This window comes from Penicillium bovifimosum (assembly GCF_028826915.1).
Source record: "Penicillium bovifimosum strain IBT 22155 chromosome Unknown utg000008l_segment0_segment0, whole genome shotgun sequence".
Classification (NCBI taxonomy): domain Eukaryota; kingdom Fungi; phylum Ascomycota; class Eurotiomycetes; order Eurotiales; family Aspergillaceae; genus Penicillium; species Penicillium bovifimosum.
Window position 1 is genome coordinate 484619 of NW_026622717.1, and position 18477 is coordinate 503095.

Here is an 18477-nt window from a genome sequence, read left to right on the forward strand (position 1 = left end):
AAAACCATAGTTAATACCGGGTAATCGATATATCACCTCAAGTTTCAATCTGACAAGATTTGTTCCGATCCTTCCGATCCCCAGCCTCAAGCACAAATGATGACAAGATCCACATCCTCCGCACCGACATCAAGGTCAACTGTAATGGCACGGTTGCTCGCATCGATGGTAGTGACGTATTCAAGGCGACTGTTAATATACACACCGTATTTGCCAAATGGAAGGTTCAAGACGACCGGTTGGCAAGCTACTCGACTCCCGTGCCATGTCCTGAAAGATGCAATCATTGCTCTGTTTTGCTCACTCCACTCCCCACGAAGGCAATCAATGCCTTGTCCAAAGTTGATACCGTCAATCCAAGGACGAGATTGGACCTCGTCTCGGGTCCAGGGGTGATCCCACATTTTCTTCTGTCCATTTTTGACATTTAGTCTCGCATAAGCGATCGCGGCATTTCCAGTGTGGGGATCAACGTAAGTATAGTTTCCGTCATTATCCCAGCCTTGGTCACATCTTTGGTAATATAGACCCCCGTGGGACCACGACGGAGTAAGATATGCATCAGCATGTCGAAGAAGCTTACTCAAGTCTTCAGGTCCCGCAATCTCAGAAAGCCATTGAGCAACATAGCCAAATACGGGAGACAGGTAGGGAAGTCGCCTATCGTTGACACCATTCGTAATCTCACGAGCACGGCTGAGTACAGATGGAGAGTCGGGGTCGGCATTTTCGGTCTTCACGATCCGTCGAATTTCGTTCGCGACAGCTGGAGGATTGATATTGATGCGATCATCTGTTCGGTACAGGAACCCAGATCCAATGGCTGGGTACAAGCTTTGGATCAAGTCGTAATTCCAAGGCATAAACGCCATTGTCCTGTCTTCTATCAGCAAACCGCACAAAGCACGCAGTGAAGAACGGGGTGTCAAATTACCAAGCAGAATGCCCGATATCATCAGCATCGACTGTTTGCTTTTGTCTCGTCGCGTACAATCTTCGGAATAGCCCATTTTCCCCGATAAAGCCTTTATCTGCCCACGCTGCTTTATACTTGCGCAAAACATCATCAACAAGCCGGGTGCCATTGCGTACATCGTTATATCGAGTGGCGAGTATCTTCATGTTATCAGCCGGGAGACCACTCTAATTCACAAAATTCCTCGGACTTACAGGAAACTGGTTGCAGATGATGAAAACCCAATTGGGCTCACAGCATACACCAACCCATCCTTCACTCTCCATCCCAGCAAGTATGGTCTTCTGTAGAGTGGTACGAGTGTAGCTGAAAGTCTCTTCGCCCATTCCCCAGAACAAAGGATTCCATTTAAACGTTATGGCTCCCTCCTGGTCAAACTGATCGTCGTTGAAAAGCATAGAGAAAAGAGAGACCATATTGAGAAGATGGCCCGAATACTATATTAAAGTGTTGATTAGTAGAGCACATTTGCTGGTATAGATCTGACGTACCATGATATTCTCCTTACAGACCGGGTCAGCCCAGGGTTTGCGAAGCTCTTTGAGATCTGGGTCGAGTTTTTTGCCCGACTGACTAGAGAGGTACCAATAATCCCAGACCTCGCGTCGTAGCATCTTCCGAATGAGAGCTCCAAACACGGGCTTGAACATGCTTCGCATTGCTGGTAGGCGATGGTAATGTGCAGCGCCTACAGCATAGCTCATCGTGGCCAGCTGGTAACGGCGAGCGGTGTCCCACTCCTGACCAGGCTCTTCACATCCCATGAATGCCCAGTCCCCATCCAGCTGCGAAGCCAGGTTGTAGATATGTCGCAGGTGACCGCATTGCTCTTTGGTCAGTTTAGGTGGGTCATGCATAAGTTGTCGAAGATGAAGAGGAAAGTCGGCGTTCACGGGAGCATTCGCAAGAGACATCGTGGCTGATGTATGATCGGGTAGTTCTGGTCAAAGTTGCTAGAGTAGCGCGTTTCTGTAAACTTGAGGAAGTTATCGGAGAATAGACGGTAAGACGGCACTGCCACCTATATCCATATTTATATATTGTTCCCTCCTATTCCAAGGTTCCTCCTGATGGATATGATCACCGCGAAATGTGGATAGATGTGACTGGGGTGGGGTATCCCGCCTGGGCGAACTTTCCTCCGCAAACTTAAATTGTTGAGGGATATAACGTATTTACTACTTGGAGTATCGAAATTAGATCCGATCTTTACTCCATAGTATCTGATGACAATATGATTCCGAATGATATAGTGTTTCGGTATTCATCTCGGCACATGGTTCCATTCGAGCACGGTATATGATTCGGAGTTCGGACTCCTGCTACCTTCGGCACCCCGCGTATTCGCTTATATTGATACCCTAGCGTCTTATGCTCTATCCGTTCTGTTCCAAGGTCCATAAAAGAGACGTCTAGGCTTGACGATAAGCTTCTCACCCCAGCAACACTTTTGGCTCGGCAGGGAGGTTCGGCTTGTTCATACCTTTTAGTGCAGATACACTGACACCAAAGCCGGAGAGGACCCCGAATGACGCCCGCTGGCAAAGAGGATGTTCTGTTTTGCTGTTTTCGGAGGGAAAGACGAGGGAACATAGAAATCTCACTTGCTTGCTCGTACTTCTCCTTTTCTTCGCCATATCTGTTACAGTACATTCGTTCTATGTACAGGAACCTATGAGAAGTCATTCTTTTGACGCGTGACGTACAGTAGTAACAAATCTGTAGCTACCTTTACGTTTATTTTTTCCAGTCATCCGCTTTTAGTTGACGACTTTCGTTTGCCGACAAGTAAAACTACCGATGTTCGTGTTCGGTAACTCGATTGGATATAGACGTGGCGTTGGTCGAGACTTGAGTCCACGTGGGTTTCGCTTTCGCTCAATGAGTTTGGCGAAAGGCGATCGGCAAACCCACCAAATGCGAGCCGTTTAGCGACGGGGACATATAAGCTTTTGCGATTGGCGAATGTATTTTTAAAGATTTAAAGAACCTTGGAAACAACCATTACTGTAGCTAGTAGTAGTAACTCTAATATATCGGTCTTTCTATTTCAATTGTCCCCGCACATCCAACTCCCCCGTGTAGTCACACACCGATGAGAATGGCGCCACCGAAAGGCGAGAAAAACGAGAGAGAATGGGGCCAAACATCCAGTTTCCGATTATTACATTGAACCTAGAGTGACCTTTTTTAACTGAGATAAGCATAAATAACAGGCAATTCCGCCTTGTTCCCACGCAATCTACGTCGAACCGTCCTCTTCAAAGTATATCGGTCTCACTCACAACTACCACCACCACCATGAGTCAAGTCCTCTTCAAGGCTCCAAAGGTGTTGAGCCGCTGTCAGATCCGGTCTCTATCAGCCCAAATCGGAAGGCTGAAAAGCTATCCGACATCCATCCGTCCATCCAGAGACGAAATCAAGCATGAACGTCTTTCCGATCAGAATCTAGAGGTTGCAATACGTGGCCTGTATCAGGATGGGCTTGTGGTTATTGAAAATGTCATCCCCCATGACTGCCTCGACCGACTCAACAAAAGGATGGTCGAAGATGCCTATTATCTTCAGTTGAAGAAAGAAAACAGTCCATTCAACTACAACCCAGGGAATATCCAGCAAGACGCTCCTCCAGTAAGGGAGTACTTCGAGCCCAGTATTTTCATGAGTAAGTCTCCGCAAACCCTGACACTTCCAGTCCCCGGCTGATAACTCTTGGAAAGACCCCATCGCCACTCAAATCACCTCAACAGCACTAGGACCCCGCCCAAAATGGACGTTCTGCTCGGGCAATACTGCAATGCCCCCAACTGCAGAGAACCCTCCAAAGTCCCAGCCTGTCCATTCAGACGCAGACTTTGCCCACCCATCTCATCCTTTTGCACATGTGATCAATGTTCCCCTCATAACCATGACCCCGGAGAATGGCTCGACCGAGGTATGGTTGGGAACGCACCGTGACACCGGCCTACATGTCCAGGAAGGGGAACACGGCGAGCGTGCCAGTGGCCGAATCAAACTTGATGAACTAGAGAAGCGTCGTCTAGACCGCCCGCCATGTCAACCCGTGGCTCCTAAGGGGTCTCTAGTTATTAGAGACCTTCGCCTTTGGCATGCTGGAATTGGCAATCAGACGAAGGATCCTCGAGTCATGTTGGCGATGAGTAAGTTGAAGTTCGTTCTTCCTGGCTGGTTTTCCCGGATCTCTAACGTCGATAGTTCACTTCGCGCCGTGGTATAGAAACCCTATGAAACTCGAATTTGCGGATGATCTGAAACCTGTCATTGAGGGCCAGACCGAGCTGGAGGTTCCAGTGAACTGGGTGAGCAAGTCGAAAGCACTCTCGCGGTATCTGAACCGTGGCTTTGGAAATGCCTACGACTTCAACCAGTACCCTTAAGCTGAAAGAAGTTGCCAGCTCGAAATAGCTTTTATTCAGGAATCCATGTATAGAGAAGCAGGTCTGGAGGTCATGACAAATGGAAGAACGGGCAGGCTCACCCTCACCAATCTCAAATCTTTCCGCTCTCGTGTTGTCATTTAGAGAAGATTGAAATGAAGTACCTATTGAAGTTTTCGATGTCAATACTACGCGGGTCATCATAACTTGGTTAGAGGCACTGTTATTATACAACAGCGTGATTGATTAACGGACCACGTCCGACGGAGAAAGAGCATCAGCTATAATGGAAACCGGCCATCCAGTCAACTTCCCCCATTTTCCCAACTCCTCTGCCATTTCGACGCGCTTATGGTTATCACGAATCCAAGGGCAACCTATTGCACAACATTCATCAGACGAAATATCCAGAGAACCCAGTCGGCAGGACTCACAAAAAGCAATTGGTCCGAAAGCATTGACCCAGACAGGTGCCGAGTCGCTTGAAATAGCCAGGGCACAAATTTCAGTGGCGTGGTATTCTAACCTCCGCCGTAAACATTCCATATCATCGATGCGTTGTAGAGCTTTCGGGGGTTGAGTTGCAGGCTGGGCCAGCCACATAATTCCCATGGCGGTATGGTAGTAATGGAGAGTGGACACTTATGAGGGTTAAAGGCTGTAGGGAATGTAGATCAAGTATACTCACCATGCCAGTTTCGTAGTGTCCAAATAGACGGGAAACTACTCTGTTGCCCGAGGCCGGGTGTTTGTATCGTGTCGAACGATGGCGGGAGTGATGACTTGAATCTGTCTAGACCGGCCTTCATAGCCTCCCATTCGAGAGAGCTCAGTGCACTCGAGTCGACAGACAGACACCGGTTGATGATCTTGCCCAGCAAGAATGTGATGTAGTTAGCAAAGTCGGCATCCTCTGTTGGTTCGGGTGGAGCATTTTGATCGGAAAGACTGATCATTAGACCACGTTGTTCTATGAGAGCGACCGTGATATCTTCCCGTAGGTAGTTCCAATATCCTGCGCTGAGCAGGTCTGTCGTGAGATCGATCTGTCGACTCGCCAGCAGAGAATAGCATCCGTGCAAGTGACTCTGAGAGCTAACGTTCTCTAAAGTTGTTAACTGTTAGCCTCTGTCTTTTTAATAAAATTTAAAAGCTAGAAGAGTCGACAAACTACTCACGAGCGATAATCTCATAAGATCGCAAAAGGCAAATGGCGGCAAGAGTTTCGCCAAGAGGAATGCTATCAATGTTTCCAGTGAGGGAAATCAATCTGCGCACACTGTCATAGTGGTAGAATTCAGCGATCTCCAGATACGCGTCTTCCCCAAGGGTGCGATGTTGGTTGGCAGCAGAAAATGCGAGAATGGCGCTAAGCAATAGTGGATTATATCGAGCCCTGACGGGAACGATATCCTTGAAATTCCGCTTGCTATCATTGAGATCATACCATGCTGCCAAGGTTCCTATGTAGTGCCGGAATAATTTGGCAACTTGGGGGTCCTGTAAAGCATATTCAGGATGCTCTGTGGAGGTATATCCGATTCCACGGTGAGTAGCTGGGGTCAAAGGGCTCGATTGGTATGCTGGAACTCTCGGCCCTGTTGTTGCGCCTGCTTCCGCGATCCAATGACAGTCACGGGCAACATGTTCACATGGTGAGCATTTGGGTCTTCTTCCGTCGCCTTTGGGTATATCAGAATTGGCGAGCGGTTAGTGACTGACAGCTTTCTCAGAGCCAAGGTATGCAATACTAACATTTGACCCGCCGTGACCTGCACGTTTGGCTGAGTAGTAATGCATTAGCGAGTTGTTTCAAGCTCCCAGAGAACCCATAACGAGAAGAAGGGAGATGGCACGGCTTGGAAGGCCGATGACTAGGAATAATTCGACTGACCAGCCTAGAGGTGAGTTAACCCCGGTTTAATTCCAGAGATCCAAAGCTGCGTGACCAGGACTTACGATTTTTTGCAATTGGCCTCGGCATTTACATTTCGCGTTTCGCGTTTCGCGAGGGAATGATTTGTTCGACTTGCAACATTCGGGGAATAAGACTGTTAAGACGTGAGGTTTGGCGAGGTTTGGCGAAGGTTTGGCGAAGCTCGCAGAACCTTTGCTTTTGCCTTTTGCGCCCCACTTCACTACTTGTGGCTATGACATCATCCGTGCTTTAGCGGCCAGCCATCCGCACACCAGTCGACACCACGTCGGGTATGTTGGATTCATACCTGACGACGGGAGGGCTGCAGATCAGGAGACGAGTACTCCGTAGTGGGGAGGCCGAGGTAATACCGTGCTCGGATGGAACCTATGTACCAAAATGATTACCTACTGAAAAGGTATCATGATGACACTTGATGACATTCCAGATCGGATATTACGGAGTAAAGATCGGATGTAAGATCGTGACTCCTTACCTCCGTATACGCTACCTCTATCGGGGAAGTTCGCCCGAGCGGGAAGACCCGGCCCCACCCCAGTCACATCTATCCACGGTAATCATAGGTACCAGGAGGAATAGGAGCGAACAATATATAAACCGATGTATGGGCCGCCCTACGAGGATTTCTATTTCCAAATTATTGACACGGGATTATAGACACACGCTGCATCAAAATGACTATTGCCACGAGTATGCCGGCCCCATACAACGCCAACACCACCACGACTGAGCTGGTCACCGACTATGCAAGCTTGATCAAAGGCAAGGTGATTCTAACAACAGGTGTAACACTGGGCTCACTAGGTTACGCCTTCGTCCAATCTATTGCCAAGGCCAACCCTGCATGTCTGATCCTCGCCGGCCGTAATTTGACCAAACTCGACCAATGCGGTGAAGATCTCAAAGCTGAAAATCCAGGCTTGAACGTCATCACGGTGAAGGTCGACTTGGGCTCTTTGGTCAGTGTTCGCAATGCTGCAGAGCATATCAATGCCAATACGCAGATCCCGGCTATAGATGTTCTGGTCAACAATGCTGGTATCATGGCTGTGGATTATGCTCTCTCAGCCGACGGGATCGAGTCCCACCTTGCGACGAATCATCTCGGCCCGTTCTTATTCACCAACTTGATTATGGGCAAGATCCTACAATCGGAGAGTCCTAGGATCGTGATGGTCAGTAGTGATGGGCATCGGTTAAGCCCGATCCGGTTTGACGACTATAACTTCGATGTAAGTGTTTTTCGTCTAGGTCTAGACTTTTCTTGTTTGACTTAATCGACTTCGAGGATTCAACTAACACAAGCACATCTCTTATTCTCAGAACGGCAAAACCTATAACAAATGGGTCGCCTATGGCCAATCCAAAACAGCGAATATGCTCATGGCACTTTCGCTCTCATCCAAGCTGGGTACCAAATATGGCTTGCTGGCGTTTAGCCTACATCCGGGAGTCATCGCCACCAATTTGGGTGGTCACCTGGACTGGAGTGTGGATGTGGGACTGCGTAGGTTATCCATATTGCATGGCTTAGTACTTTGAGTGATCATCCACAAGCCGATACTGACCACGTCTACCAGAATCCATTGATAGACAGCAGGGCCACCACGAGGGATGGAGTGAATTCAAGTGGAAGTCTTTGGAGCACGGTGCTGCTACTCATGTCTACGCAGCGTTTGACCGTGCTTTGAAAGGTGGGTTCTCATGCTCATATACAGCTTGTCATTGGGCCATTATGCTGATTGCTGACCTTGGCTCACTTTTATCTAGCTCACAATGGTGCTTATCTTGTTGACTCGCATGTTGCGGATCCATTGGTTGATACTTTGAAATCGTGGGCGATTAGCAGTTTTGAGGCAGAAAGGTTGTGGAAGATGAGTGAAGAGTTGGTGGGTCAGGAGTTTACCTATTAGTATAATGGAGTACACCTGCGCGGTCTCAATGGACAGACAACAATCAACATACGTTTGTGTTATATAATTCTCGTGACTTCCCAGTAGTCAGGACGTCCCTGCCACCTTCGGCACCCGAAACAAACAGCTGACAGCCTGAACCATAAGGCTCTCTATCGAATGAATCGATATGCAAGATGCCAGAAGAAACTAAATGGACAAATATTGAATTGAATAGTATGTGAAAATGACCCACAACTCCATGCTGAGAAGTCCAAATCCCCCCAATGCTCCACAACTCTCCATGCCTGAGAAGAAAATAGTTGCATCTATGTAAGATTCCAAGGGCCAAGTAAAAGCCCCAATGCAAAGGGATTCGATCCCCTAACCAACCAGCCCAACCAACTCACCGGGCCAGCGTTTCGCCCAAATAACAGCACGTGGCGGCATCCTCCCGCCAACAGGCGCAAGCACTCGAATGGTCCCCTTCTGCACGTCAACATCAGCAACATACAAGAAGCCCATGATACTCGCGTCGCGGACATCAGCGGGCGATGCATTCGTAGGCGCATGCGTGATCGCAAGCAGAGTATTTGCCAGATCCGATGGCGCAGGCGGGAGGACCTTCTTGAGTGGGACGCTACTGACGTTATTGGCGTTCTCAGCAGGCTCCGAGAGCGAGCCCACGACGCCGGGGAGGGGGGCGGCACGGTCTGGGTCTTGCTTTGGCTCGGTGGGGTAGTCGTCTTGGCCGCCGGGGAGGAAGGAGTTCGTTGCTAGCTGGGAGGGGTCGTACTCGTCTTCGTCTTCGTCGTCGGCTGATGTGACGGTGTAGTTGTAGAGGGAGAGGGAGGTGAAGTCGAGTTGCTGTGCGTGGGGGGAGAGAGTGATGGCGGACGAGGGCGAGGAGATCGGGATCGGGTTGCCGAAGAAGTAAGACCGGATCTGGGATTCACGGGTTGCTTTGCGGAAGGCTGCGTCGCGGTCGACACAGCCGCCGGATTTGGACAGTTTCACGACGGAGATTACTTCGTCGAAGACGGCGGCTGTTGCGCTGGAACTGGGCTTATTGTCGTATTGTCTGGCGATGGTGCTGTATAGGCGCTCTGAGCCTAGGACTAGAATCGTCGTGATGGAGAACTCGGTGACGATGTGGTTGATCAGATCCATGGCGCCGGGATTGTCTAAGCTGAGAATTCCGGGGGTATCGACGATGATTCCGGTTTCGCGCACGTCTTCGTCCTCGGCCATGCGTCCTGTGACAGACAGCGCAAGGCGCGAGATTATGGGTCGGTAGACAGCGCCCTCGCCGTCCAGCGGGCTCTCCATTGGGTAACTGTACACGAGCGGTAGCTTGACCGGCACGGGGCTGGGCCCGGACATGGGGCTACTGCCCCAGCCATCCTCGACATCCAAGATGGTACGGAATGTAGTCGCGGTCAGCGTACCGGGGACGCTGAGCATGCCCTCTGTCGGGTCGAGGTTGACAACCAGCGGCTGGCGGCCGATTTTCGTCGCATAGGCCGTGAGGATCTTAGCCAGTGTAGTTTTTCCTGTATTCTCAGGGCCAAGCAGGAGCACGCGCGGACCATCTTTTCCAATTGACAAGGCTTCTTCGCGCATTGTCTCTAGCGCAAAGTGAACGTTGGCATATTCAACCATTGGCGTCTCTTCGGCCGTGTATTCGCTCTGACACCCTGCTGCACCGCGCCCCGCCGTCGGGGTAATTCCATCAGATGTAGATGCCGGTTTATCGACCGCGGAGACCTCTAGCGAGCAGCCATGCCATGTGAAGATCGCTGCTTTTGTGCCGGTAAACGTGTAGGTCTGCGATTCGGCAAGCTCGGTACCGAACAGCTCGGCTGTTCCATTGAGTAGCTGCACCACCATTGGTTAGCACGATCTCGGTTCTCAGAACATAGACTGCAACGTACTTTGACCTTGATGATATGACCAAATGCGACCTCGAACCGCCACTCGGAGCCTGGCTTCAGACTGATCTGAGATGGCGGTGCGGGGCCCTGCGATCTTTCATCCAGCGGCTGCGTCAGCCCTAAGCCTGGGAGCGACATCTTATCGCCAATGTGGAAAGGCTCGCGGTAACTGCAAAGGCAAAACGCAAACAGATTGCTTCGTAGATCGCCTTGAAGCTATTCAGAGGGCGGTGAGTGAGATCAAAGTGGGCAGAATTTAACGAACTTTGGCTCCACAAACAACATGTGACATCTACACAGTACTTAACTAGTAGTAGTTAGGTTAGTACGTACGTAGTCCTATTTGTGCTCCACGAGTACTTCAAGAATGAGCATCGAGAGCAATTAAATCCAAAGTCAATGGTTGCAGCCCAGAGCAACATCCGTTTCAATCATCATATCTTACAATCCTACAGGACATCGGTAACATCAAGCATATCACTATCATTAAGCGAATCGTCCTTGACTACACGGAAGAATGCCACGAGGGCAGTATGTGAAGGTGCAAGAGGGGGAAGTTTGGTATCAGGGCAGCAAGAGAATGGGGTCATGAACTAAGCCAGAGGGTTGCCCCGAATAGCCAAGTCTGGAATAGAAAAAGCATTGAGAGGGGGAGGGCAAGATATTAGAAAATGGGTTGAATGGGAGGTACAGCTCGGGATCGCCGGCGGGGAACATATTTATGGTAACGACAAGGGGAATTGGGCATCAGAAGCGAAGATTGAGGGAGTTAAAACTGTCGCAAGCGACAGAGCATCCCGAACATAAGGGACCAAAAGTTTCAGACACACGTTACTTTGTTTGCACAAGAACTTCCGTTCTGTTTAGAAGAAGTACGGGATGGAAGCACTGTGCAGTATGTCAGTATTGGCTCGGGGGATGGTGGAAAGGATGACATACGCAAGTGCAAAGGCCACGGAAACACCGAAGATCGAGCGGTTGCGCACACGCTCCTTCTTCAGCTTGGCCTCAAGGACCTTGGCCCTCTTGGCCCGCTGGGAAGATTCGGCTGAGGTCTCTTCATCCTCGTCATCCTCGGACTTGCGCTTCTTGGTCACCTTAACAGACGTAGACTCTCCAGGAGTATTATCAGCCTGGGCCTTGATGGCGTCTTCAACCATGCTCTTCGCCTGTGAAATCATCGCTTCGGTCTCGGCAGCAGAGGGCACTTCTGGCAGAATGGTGGGCATCTCCAGGGAAACGGTGGTGTGAGCGGGTTTGGCATCATCAGTAGCATCAGTGGTCACTGAGATCTCGACACTCGGCTCCTCCTGCTCCTTGATTTCAGCTTTTTCTTTTCTTTCTTCTCGGCCTTCTTCTTTTCCTTCTTTTCCTCCTTCGCCTCCTCACTCTGCTCTTCGGGCTCCTCGGTAGCGGATCGCTTTGACTTGCGGCCTCGGGTCTTCTTCTCTGGCGATCCGTTTGTCTTCGCTTCCGCTTCATCCACGACTCCAAACTCAGGGAATCTCTCGACGTTCAATGCTGAAGCTGTGATGTCCAATGCTGACTGCAGGCTGGCGTTTGCGGCAGTCGTAGATGGGGTGCTAGTAATATCCTTGGTAATGCGAGTGGTGCGGGATTTGCGAGGAGACGACGACTTCTTGCTCGGAGAAGCGGACCGGCCTCTACGGCTGCGCTGCGGCATTTCCGGCTCACCCTCGGGAATTTCGAACTTCGGCGGAGGAGTGATCTGTTTCTTTGCGCTAGAAGGGCTCTGGACAATCTCTGTGGGGTCCAACAGTGCTCGCACCCATTCGTACATTTGATATTCCTTGGACAGTTCAAGAGCTAAGGAGTGGGGAATTAGTCAGGGAATGTTTGTCAGATGGGGTACATAGGATGTCGGACTACACATACCAAATGTGGGAGAGATCCACACATTACCAGCAACTTCCTCTTCACTGGTATACTCGCGAACCTTCAGGTATTCGCGCTCGTTTCTCTCTTCATCGGCCTTGGCCCAGGGAAATGCGATCTTGAACATTCCCGTAGCGCTGACATATCCATCTTTGCTGCGGCGCTGTAAGATAGGCGGAAAAGTTAGCCGCTATCAATTTTAAGATCAAATCGTATAATGAAACTCACCATCAAGAAGTAGGTCTCCGGGTGCGACTGGGCGGTGTGTGAAGGGAATATCTCGGAGCCCTTGAGATCCTTGGGCAACGGAGCACGGAGGTGAGCGTACTCGAACACACCCAAGTTCTCGGGCTTGGTCGCGTTCGAGGTGCCAATCTGGGCAGGCTTTACGGACAGGTTGGTCTTGCCGAGACGGCGGCGCGCAAGGAGCTCATCATCTGTAGTAACAAAAATCGTGTTAGAGATCATATTGTGACGAGTCGAGGGCGCACGAGGGGGATGGCTAGAGGATGCGCCCGCACGGTCGCGCTTAGTCGCGTCTGGGTTGAACTTACAGCTGGGAGCAACATCGGACCGGATGAGAGGATTGAACTTCTTTGGGAGTGTTCGCGACATAGTGGGGGATGTCGAGGGGGTGACAAGGTGGAAGACGTGAGATTATTTCCAGGGAAAGATGCGCCAACGTCGGCCACGTAGCAGGCGCGTCAAAGTAGCGAAAATCAAAAACGGATGGATTACCACCGACAGGTATAGTCTCTCTTGGCAAAGCGAGAAACAGCAAACAAAGACGATCGATAAGAAAAGAAAAAAAAAATTAATCCACAGAGGAGCGAGATAAAGAAGACAATCAGGAGGGAGATGGGGAGAAATGCGAGTCGCGAGTAATTGCGTCGTTCTGAAGCTTGACTTGTTCCGGTAAGGTCCGGTATGGCCCTTGTCAGGTGGGGTATTTGGATGGTGTGGTTGGTCAGTTTATGCATTACACCGTCATTGATCTACCTCACTGTAATCTATTTTGTTGGCCCCGTGACCTCGACATTCCTTTCTTTGATTGAATCGTATACTTGTCCTTTCTCGACATGGAATGTACTCTACTATGACCTCAACACCTAACTCACTCTGACTATGGAGTATCGTCAGTTTCATGCTCTATGATCAGGGGTCTGTTGACTTCGGAACTTCCCCTTCTACACCGCATTGAATAGTCTCTACCAGCCTACATCATAGCCTCATAGATACTCCTGCAAATGTCAACATCGACAGAACTACCATTGGAACCTATTTACATACATCTACATTGAGCTGCTGAGCAAGTCATACAATATTTTGCAGAAATATGCACGTCCCAGCATGAACGTGGGCAGCGATGTTCTGGTTGTTTCACTTGCAGGATGCTCAGTCCCCACTGTGTAGACCTAAAGTTGGGGCACGCGCTGTAGATCACCCAAATACTAGGGCTAGCATACGATCAATTCAACACTCAACGTTTCATGTTTCCACCTTACTGTTGTGTACATTGCCATAGAACTGTACATGTTACACAGCATGAGAATCGAGAAACACATGCAGGACCAGACCTAAGCAAGCTGCAGGCTCAACGGTGTACAGATGGATTGCCCATACAAGGAAATCCGAATAGCCTCGCCCCTCTTCCACCGCCTTTCTAACCCCACCATATCTCAGGAGACTATTCAATCTTAGCTTCGTTTTAACTTAAGAATCATCTCGAACTTCTTCCTTCTTTCCCTCCATCGTTCAATTTCATCATATCCTTTGTTTACCTCGTTCCCCATCCCCTTATATCCAATCTTTGGTTCCGTGCCCCGCTTCCTAAATTTGTAAACAATGGCCGACCACGAAGATGAGCTCGCCGCCACCCGCACCGAGGGTTTCAAGGTCGGAGAGAAGAAGACTCTCGATGAGTACAACCAGCTCGGTAAGTAGTCACCTGTCATTGGCACTCTCCGACCATGTCAGATCTTCGTTGATCTCAGCTAACCAACCTTATTCCCCGCAATAGACAAAGACGACGAAGCCCTGAACCGCTGGAAGGCCTCGCTGGGTCTGAACTCCGGTGAACCCATCGCTGACCCTAACGACCCTCGCAAGTGTATCATCAAATCCCTGGCTCTGCAAGTCGAGGGTCGTGAGGATGTCATTATCGATCTGTCGTCCCCCGGTTCTGTCGACAGCCTCAAGGATAAGCCTTTCAAGATCAAGGAGGGTGCCAAGTTCCATATCAAGGTTACCTTCCAGGTCCACCATGAAGTTCTGAGTGGCCTGAAGTACCTGCAAGTTGTCAAGCGCAAGGGTATCCGGGTCAGCAAGGATGAGGAGATGCTGGGTAGCTACGCACCTAATACCACCGCCAAGCCTGACTACTCGAAAGAATGTGAGTATAACTATTGGCTTGCCTAATTTTTGGCCTTTGCAGTATTTAGCATTTACTAACATCTATATAGTCAACGAGGAGGAGGCCCCTTCAGGCATGATCGCCCGCGGCCATTACAACGCTGTCTCCAAGTTTATTGATGATGACAATCACACTCACCTTCTGTTCGAGTGGTCCTTTGACATTGCCAAGGACTGGTAAACATGAGAAGGCTTTTGAGTTATTGAGCGGCTGTTTGTTTTCAAAGCGTGATGAGTTTCTTTCCTTAACAACATCATTGTTAAGAGATGCGTCCCACTGGCCCGATGCTTTGGACTCCAGTGTCCGGTCTTATTGTTTTATTCGTGTCACACTGAGTCTCAACCCTTGGAGAATCCCAACTCTTCATGAATGATAACCATGTTAAAAAAGCCACATAGCACATCTTGCTGTTTGTGAATGCACGATTTTATCCCAAACTCCCGTCTAGTGCTAGATACAGAAGCGAATCAAATCAAAAACAAGCAATAATCATCAACATTAACATCAACATCAACAAACATTAACCAATGGGTATCACAATAGGACTCTTGGGATTCACAAGAAGTAGTCAGGCATAGGACTGGAGCCGTCCTTCATCTGTTGTTGCTGCTGCCCGAGCTGCTCAAGTCGATGGGCGTCATTCTCCGGTGCAGCATCGAATATATTGAAGTAGCGCTCGCCCGAGTCACTGACTTCGAGCACACTCGCCAAATTTCCACAGCGGTAGCAGTAGTTCGGTGCGCTCCAAACTGTACTCAGCCGGTCATCGTAGAGAACTTGGTAGCCTTCTTGGCAGAGCTGATGCGCACGTAAGATATGTGACATGCTGTTGACCTCCAAGAATTTTCGCACAACCTGCGCTCCAAAGGTGTAGCCGGCACCACGCGGGGAAAGAGAAAATTCGTCCCGTTCAGTATCGGGATCAGACCAGACGAGATCGGCCATAGGGCCTTCGTGGGGGATCTCTCTGAAACGGTCGATGATCTTGATTTGATCAATAGAATGGATAGAAGGTGATAATCCGCCATGTACACAGAAGATCTCATCGTTAATCACGACGCTTAACGTCAAAAAGTCGAACATATCGGTGAAATAGTGCCACACATTGGCGTTGCCGTATTTGCGTGCGCACTCCGTGTAGAAGCCGTACGATTGGGTGACTCCGCGAGACTCGTGGTTGCCGCGAATCAGGTGGACTCGTTGTGGGTATCGTAACTTGAGGCAGATCAAGAGAGAGATAGTCTCCACACTGAATAAGCCGCGGTCGACATAGTCGCCTATCAATTAGACAGTCAGCAACCCTGCACACCAAATACCAGCACTTGAGATCTTCAAGGCCTAGACCCGCAGCGCCATCCCCACGGAATGTTTTTCCATGTGCGACTGACCGAGGAATAGATAATTTGTGTCCGGACAGAAACCACCGATCTTGAAGATCTCAATCATATCAAAGAACTGGCCATGGATATCGCCGACAACAGTCACCGGAGCAGCAATATGCACCACATTGCTCTCTTTCATCAACAGTTCTTTCGCCTTGAGGCAAATTGCCTCGATCACTGAATCCGCGAGCAGCTCCTTTCGATAGAGTCGTGCGATACACTCATCGAGATCGATATTTGCTATGAGTCAATAGGTCAGCATAACCAGACTTCGGACGATTGCCCATCACGGAACCAGAGCTCTGCACGTACTTGGTAGGCCGGGCATTGTTGCGGAAGATATGCCAACGCTCAGTCAAAAGAACGACAGACACTGCTCCTTGGAAGGTCTCTCAAATCCCCCAAAAATTGTAGATGACGGTGGAGAGCCCCCGGACCTAGTCCCCGTGTCGAACCGGACAAGTGAGCTAAGGTTCGGTTCTCGAGGGCGTGATCGAGGATGATTGAAGTAAAGAAAATGGATAGAAAGATTCATTCATCAACCTAACGGCATCCTGGAGGTACAGTCGATCCTCGTGCCCGTTGTAGAGGACAAGTTAATTAAAAGTTCGAGGATTCAGGCAACATGAAGGCCCCGACTGCGGGATAAGCTCAGGCACCTCCGACGCTCGGTTAGGACACCGCCTTTGCCCCTTGGTGCCGGAACTATAAGGCCACCAACACTCTCAACCAACTGGCCAACTGTGGATGCAAGATGTCCTTGAAGGTTGGTGTCATTGATATAAGCCAAAAAAAATGCATCTAATCGCCCCAAATCTCAAGCATCTACTTTAATCTTGTCCCAGCGTGAAGTAACAACTCTCCCATCCTTAACCACTGCCAATAGGCTTTCCTCCACTTTGTCAAGAATGGTGATATCCTCCAACGGATTTCCTTCCAAGATCAACAAATCCGCCACAAAGCCCTCCCGAATCTGACCCAACCTATCCTCCTGCATAATGAGTCGAGCAGCATTGACAGTAGCACTCTGCAGAATCTGCAAAGCAGTCAAATAAGAACTGCGCACCGAGAACTCCTTACTCTGCGCAAAATGCATCGGACCAAGCAGATCAGACCCATAGCAGACAGTCACACCCGCATCAACAGCCATCTTCATCATCTTCAGCCCCTGCTCAAGAACCTCATCATTCTTAGCAGCAGCAGAAGCGGGAAGGAAATTCATCTTCTTGGCCATGACATGCGCAATAAGCGTCGGCGTCAGGAAAACCCCCATCTCAGCCATCATCTTCGCCGTCTCAAGATCAATCAGATTCCCATGCTCAATTCCCCGAACACCAAGCTTGATCGCCTGCTGAACCGCCTGCGGCGTATAGCTATGACTCGTAACATACGTTCCGGCATTGCGCGCGACAGTAACAATAGCGCGAATCTCCTCATCCGAGAACTGAACATGTTCAATACGATCAGTGGGACTGGACACGCCGCCACCACCCATGATCTTGATGAAGTCCGCACCCTGACGTAGCTCCTCGCGGGCATACTTGTAACATTCTGCGGGGCCGTCGACGATCCTGCTGATTCCGGAGACAGAGCCGCCGCAGCAGAGTTGGCCGTCGTGGGGACCGCGCATGTCGCCGTGGCCGCCGGTTTGAGAGAGGGCGTACCCGGCGATGAAGAGACGGGGGCCGGGGATGACGCCCTCTTCGACAGCTTCTTTGATTGCGAGGGTTGCGCCGCCGCAGTCGCGGATGGAGGTGAAGCCGCGCTCAAGCATTGTCTTGAGGACGTGCGGCTGTCGTAGGAGACTGGTTCGCTCAGTCATGTCCCTGTAAGCTCGGAGGTCTACTTCGCCGGGGACGACGGCGATGTGGACGTGGCAGTCGATTAGGCCGGGGCAAAGGTATTTACCGGTCAGGTCAATGATGTTCTCCTCCGTGATGTCTTCTAGAGACGTGGCTGAGCCGTCTGTGACGATTTGGATGATCTTGCCATCTGAGATTCGGATGGTCGCATTTTTGATCAATTGGCCCTGAACTGGATCGATGATAGTCGCGTTCACGAAGGCCAGTGGTCTTTGAGGGTCAAGCTTCCATGGCTTGATAACTCGGGAGACGTCCATGTTTGTAGTGTAGTGCTTGGTAGTTCGGTAACTTCGGTAGGATCCTTCTCAAAGGCAACTCTCAATTGAATAGACAGACAGGTTCCCAACTCCAAAGAGTCAATGTGTCATTATCTATAGAAAGCGGGGGAGGCGCGGAGAAATAAGCTTCGTGTATTCCGGACATCTTGGAATGGTCACCGAGATATGAACAATGAACATTGCACAAAGTGACAAAGCACAGGACCTTTGATTATCGGCGGGACCCGACATCTCCCCGATCCCAATCGGGGATAGTCCTGGTCAGTGCATACACTTCTCCATATGGATCGGGCCTAGGGTAGTCTTCTCCCCGATCCGAGGAGATATAGACATTGGTCACATTGCCGAGCCGTTTGAAAGGCCGTTTGTCGGGCTTATTGTCTCATTGGATCAGCTAGATTGGCCAGCCACGATACAAGCTATCTTGGCGCCCAATGGTCTTGGGAAGTTAATTGCGCTCAGCTGCCGCCTAGGATGCTATGTTCTGATTCGTCCGGAAATTAG

General features: G+C 50.0%; 10 protein-coding genes across 10 annotated transcripts; 3 read left to right on the forward strand and 7 right to left on the reverse strand.

Annotated features, from left to right (window-relative positions):
• Positions 1 to 86: 86 nt before the first annotated feature.
• N7515_009855 (uncharacterized protein) lies at positions 87 to 1890 on the reverse strand (the record flags this gene model as incomplete). The annotated part of the gene is made up of 4 exons (XM_056670598.1): positions 87 to 876; positions 935 to 1116; positions 1171 to 1413; positions 1468 to 1890. The coding sequence occupies 4 exons, from the start codon at positions 1888 to 1890 to the stop codon at positions 87 to 89; spliced, it is 1638 nt and encodes a 545-aa protein (XP_056516971.1).
• Positions 1891 to 3277: 1387 nt separating this feature from the next.
• On the forward strand, positions 3278 to 4377 carry N7515_009856 (phytanoyl-CoA dioxygenase family protein; the record flags this gene model as incomplete). The annotated part of the gene is made up of 3 exons (XM_056670599.1): positions 3278 to 3644; positions 3700 to 4140; positions 4196 to 4377. 3 exons carry the CDS (start codon positions 3278 to 3280, stop codon positions 4375 to 4377), a joined length of 990 nt encoding a protein of 329 aa, XP_056516972.1.
• A 246-nt stretch (positions 4378 to 4623) lies between these two features.
• On the reverse strand, positions 4624 to 6177 carry N7515_009857 (uncharacterized protein; the record flags this gene model as incomplete). Its single annotated transcript, XM_056670600.1, has 5 exons — positions 4624 to 4754; positions 4812 to 5018; positions 5066 to 5482; positions 5556 to 6059; positions 6129 to 6177. The coding sequence occupies 5 exons, from the start codon at positions 6175 to 6177 to the stop codon at positions 4624 to 4626; spliced, it is 1308 nt and encodes a 435-aa protein (XP_056516973.1).
• An 813-nt stretch (positions 6178 to 6990) lies between these two features.
• Positions 6991 to 8229, forward strand: N7515_009858 (uncharacterized protein; the record flags this gene model as incomplete). Its single annotated transcript, XM_056670601.1, has 4 exons — positions 6991 to 7548; positions 7640 to 7823; positions 7897 to 8010; positions 8087 to 8229. The coding sequence occupies 4 exons, from the start codon at positions 6991 to 6993 to the stop codon at positions 8227 to 8229; spliced, it is 999 nt and encodes a 332-aa protein (XP_056516974.1).
• Positions 8230 to 8592: 363 nt separating this feature from the next.
• On the reverse strand, positions 8593 to 10280 carry N7515_009859 (cleavage polyadenylation factor subunit CLP1; the record flags this gene model as incomplete). The annotated part of the gene is made up of 2 exons (XM_056670602.1): positions 8593 to 10086; positions 10143 to 10280. The coding sequence occupies 2 exons, from the start codon at positions 10278 to 10280 to the stop codon at positions 8593 to 8595; spliced, it is 1632 nt and encodes a 543-aa protein (XP_056516975.1).
• A 725-nt stretch (positions 10281 to 11005) lies between these two features.
• Positions 11006 to 11371, reverse strand: N7515_009860 (uncharacterized protein; the record flags this gene model as incomplete). Its single annotated transcript, XM_056670603.1, has 1 exon — positions 11006 to 11371. The coding sequence occupies one exon, from the start codon at positions 11369 to 11371 to the stop codon at positions 11006 to 11008; it is 366 nt and encodes a 121-aa protein (XP_056516976.1).
• Positions 11372 to 11424: 53 nt separating this feature from the next.
• Positions 11425 to 12653, reverse strand: N7515_009861 (KilA-N domain-containing protein; the record flags this gene model as incomplete). Its single annotated transcript, XM_056670604.1, has 3 exons — positions 11425 to 11969; positions 12039 to 12201; positions 12267 to 12653. The coding sequence occupies 3 exons, from the start codon at positions 12651 to 12653 to the stop codon at positions 11425 to 11427; spliced, it is 1095 nt and encodes a 364-aa protein (XP_056516977.1).
• A 1230-nt stretch (positions 12654 to 13883) lies between these two features.
• Positions 13884 to 14631, forward strand: N7515_009862 (rho GDP-dissociation inhibitor; the record flags this gene model as incomplete). The annotated part of the gene is made up of 3 exons (XM_056670605.1): positions 13884 to 13974; positions 14059 to 14430; positions 14501 to 14631. 3 exons carry the CDS (start codon positions 13884 to 13886, stop codon positions 14629 to 14631), a joined length of 594 nt encoding a protein of 197 aa, XP_056516978.1.
• A 375-nt stretch (positions 14632 to 15006) lies between these two features.
• N7515_009863 (serine/threonine-protein phosphatase) lies at positions 15007 to 16161 on the reverse strand (the record flags this gene model as incomplete). Its single annotated transcript, XM_056670606.1, has 3 exons — positions 15007 to 15728; positions 15840 to 16073; positions 16146 to 16161. 3 exons carry the CDS (start codon positions 16159 to 16161, stop codon positions 15007 to 15009), a joined length of 972 nt encoding a protein of 323 aa, XP_056516979.1.
• A 489-nt stretch (positions 16162 to 16650) lies between these two features.
• N7515_009864 (metal-dependent hydrolase family protein) lies at positions 16651 to 17952 on the reverse strand (the record flags this gene model as incomplete). Its single annotated transcript, XM_056670607.1, has 1 exon — positions 16651 to 17952. One exon carries the CDS (start codon positions 17950 to 17952, stop codon positions 16651 to 16653), a length of 1302 nt encoding a protein of 433 aa, XP_056516980.1.
• Positions 17953 to 18477: the final 525 nt, after the last annotated feature.